The sequence below is a fragment of the Nicotiana tabacum genome, chromosome 8 (assembly GCF_000715075.1).
Source record: "Nicotiana tabacum cultivar K326 chromosome 8, ASM71507v2, whole genome shotgun sequence".
Classification (NCBI taxonomy): domain Eukaryota; kingdom Viridiplantae; phylum Streptophyta; class Magnoliopsida; order Solanales; family Solanaceae; genus Nicotiana; species Nicotiana tabacum.
In genome coordinates, this window is record NC_134087.1 from 66,055,308 (window position 1) to 66,058,863 (window position 3,556).

Sequence of the window (3,556 nt, forward strand, 5' to 3'; positions counted from 1 at the left end):
AAACAGAGCGGTAACTCATGAGACGACTGGCCGGGTCATCACAAGACAGGAGCATGAGAAGCACATAAGTTATGAACTTTCGTATCAGATTTGCTTTCATTGTCCAAGTAAATTACGGAAAACTTCTTTGTACACTACATTTCTTGCCTCATTTGAAATTTCTCCATCATCGTCATAAACCAAAATCTTTAATCCATTTATGTTTGTAACCCATGATAGAGCAACATAAAGTTATCTATGTGTGAAGTCTTGTTTCTTCAAATATAACCCAACATGAGATAAAGATTGTCCTTGACTTTTGTTTATAGTCATTGCAAAAGATACATCTATTGGAAATTGTCGTCGCTGGAACTTAAAAGGTATTCTTGCATCAGATGGAGTCAACGATATTTTCGGAATGAATATCTTTTCTCCATCCATATTCCCCGATAAAACTTTTGCTTCAATAACCTGATTTCCAAGTCTAGTGATGATTAATCTTGTTCCATTACATAGCCCTGAAGATTGGTCTATATTTCTCAATAGCATCACTGGAACACCCACTTTCAAAGTGATAGCATGATTTGGAATTCTAGAACACTTAATAGTGTTTAGGAATTCAGGTGTATGTACGTGTTCCAAACCTGTAAAAGCATCGTCTGACATACAGATTGTATCGGAACTCAAAAATATTTTTTCTTGATTTGGTTTAGTGAAACCATGTGTTCATTGGTTGATTCAACAATGTCAAGAGTGGGAGCAAGAATTCCTCTTTGTTGTAGGTATATTATATCACTGTAATGACTTAAAAAATCTAGATATGTACCTTCCACAATTATAGAAATTGGATCATCACAATTATTTATAAGAAGATCATTAAGGATATGAACTTTTTCAATACCATCAATAGAATTTTCAATCATACCATCACTAATTGCTAATACCCAATTAGAAAATTGTCTTAGATCATTCAAATGTAACTCTACCTTCCTTCCAACCTCATATTTTCCGTTAGCTTTAAGACATGACAATGATTCCACAAATATGAAGAATTAAGGGCAGCATTAACAATATCTTGTCTAGTACCTTTTGTAATGACTGGAAGTATTTGTCTGAAGTCACCACCAAGAACAATTTTTTTCGCCAAATGGTCGATCCAAATTGGATGCATCTTTAAATCTAAGAATATCTCTTAGATTTCTGTCAAGAGCTTAAAAACAATATCTATGCATCATTGGTGCTTCATCACAAATAATTAACTTTGTCTCGACAATCAATTTTGCTAGAGGACTAACCTATTTTATATTACATGTTGAATCTTCAGTTGCGTTGAGTGGGATTGCAAATCTCGAATGAGTTGTTCGACCGCCCGGTAACAAAAGAGATGCAATTCCGCTGGACGCAATTGTTAAAAAATACCCCCTTTAGATCTTATGGCCGAAGACAAAGTCCTCCAAATAAATGTCTTTCCAGTTCCTCCATGACCATATAAAAAGAACAATCCACATTTGTCCTCATGCATTGCTATTATAATTCTGTCATAAACTGACTTTTTCTCCACTGTCAATTTAACAAATAGTTCTTCATGCTTCTTAGACAAAGAGCGCCTATTATAACTCAATTCATGATGGATGAGTCTATTGGTGTTGTCAACTTCCTCTTAATAGAAAACCAGTCTTGGCATTATTGGAAATTCATGTAACATTCTTCCGCAACCTTTCAATATATTTTCCAATTTTTGTAGACAATGATTCTTTAGGTCATCATTTGTTAGCTCAGCCTCTAAAATAACATATATATATATATATATATATATATATATATATATATATATATATATATATATATATATATATATATATATATATATATTCACATAATTATCAAACATCTTCCTTCTCTGGAAATTATAAAAGCCAGTTAATGTTGTTATACTAATTTGGATGTCTACATCCAGTTTCCTCCAACAAAATATATAAATAATTAATAACTCATACTTTCCAAGCCTAAAAAATATTTTTAACAAATATATAAGATTAAAATTTGAAATAGAAGGTTCAAATGTATACCTGGATTATTCAATATTCTTCTTTCTTCATGTAGGATATCATCTGATAGTAAAATTCATGTTGCCTCCGAGACACATTCTGGTCGAGACATTGAATTTGATAATAGTAGCATAGCAAATAACTGCCTGAGAAATGATGGCATTCCCCAATTACTTGCCTCCTTTATGGCATCCACGTATTCTTTTCCATCATCTAATAAACCCAGTGCATAACATGCATCTCTAAAAGCTAGATGTTCATGATTGTTGATTCTGCGTAGATCCTCATAGTACTTTGGTCCTTTAATGACATTCAGCAACATTCACAGGTAATATTGCTCTCCACTTCCACGCGGAACAAAGAATACTCTCCCTATTGAAAATGCAGAATTTCTTCTTTTTCCCACTTTTAAATTTTTTATTCCACACAAACTTAAGAGGGAATTCTGCATAAGTTAATTCTCTTGCTTCTTCATATGTCTTATTTTCCTCGAACCAGCTTAAAAACTGTGATTCCCTTACACTTGGTCTATTGGAAACATCATCAATTGGATCATCATCAGAGAAAATAATTGTTTGTTCATTTGGTAGATGAAAGGAAAGTCTTTCTACCGAAGGTTCTCTATAGTGAATTAGAAATCTAAAAATTCTCCAAGCAACTTCATATGATGATATGTGTCGACAATCATAATACATTTTTATTTCATCCATAGCCGATGAGTCTTCCTCGTGCACACTTTGAGAAAATGTTGCGGTCACACGATCATGCCCCTTATTAACGTACTTAAATAAGTACTTGACTTATCAAGATTGATTGCACCATTCAACATTTATATATGCACCATACTTCAACAATAAATATCTATTGTGTGGCACCACATACCTGTTATCCAACTCAATACCTTCTCTCTGGATAGTTCTACCATTGTCCCTTCTTTTATAAATAGGATATTCATCTTCATCAATTGTTGTATTTTGTACAAACTTCTTTGAAAAGTGCTTTGTACATCTAACATTACGCATGCAAGGAGACGATTTTCTAGCAGAACCACATGGTCCATGCATCATAAAATTCTTCACAACCTTATAATAATGTGGATCGACCAATTTATCTGGTATTTCTGCTGAAATTATTTGATTTATGTCTCCAACATTTGGACATTTATTGTAAAGAAAGAGCAATATGTGTTAATGAGGCAACCCTCGCTTTTGGAATTCAATCGTATATATCACTGCAAAAAATAATAATTTGTGATATGGGCAAGTGGTTGTAATTTATATGTAAAATAAATTCTTTATTAAATCTGATTATAAATGTGATAATAATTTAATATAAAGCATGAATTCTATACCTGATTTAACTGCTCCAAAAATTTGTTTCTCTTTCAAATCCTTTATTAAATGGTCCAATTTGATTTTGAACACCCTAGATAAAATGTCCGGGTGATCTTCTGGTTGTAAGCCCCTACTCTTTACAAATCGACTAATCTCAGGCCACTTTGGGTTGCAAGTAAATGTGATGAAGAGATC

At 32.8% G+C, this 3,556-nt stretch overlaps 1 protein-coding gene across 1 annotated transcript; it reads right to left on the reverse strand.

The window, feature by feature from the left end:
• Positions 1 to 231: 231 nt before the first annotated feature.
• LOC142163134 (uncharacterized) lies at positions 232 to 3,091 on the reverse strand. The gene is made up of 6 exons (XM_075220388.1): positions 2,910 to 3,091; positions 2,395 to 2,648; positions 2,202 to 2,327; positions 1,399 to 1,539; positions 806 to 916; positions 232 to 623 (listed from the first exon to the last, which is right to left on the reverse strand). The coding sequence occupies exons 1-6, from the start codon at positions 3,089 to 3,091 to the stop codon at positions 232 to 234; spliced, it is 1,206 nt and encodes a 401-aa protein (XP_075076489.1).
• Between the last annotated feature and the right edge of the window lie 465 nt (positions 3,092 to 3,556).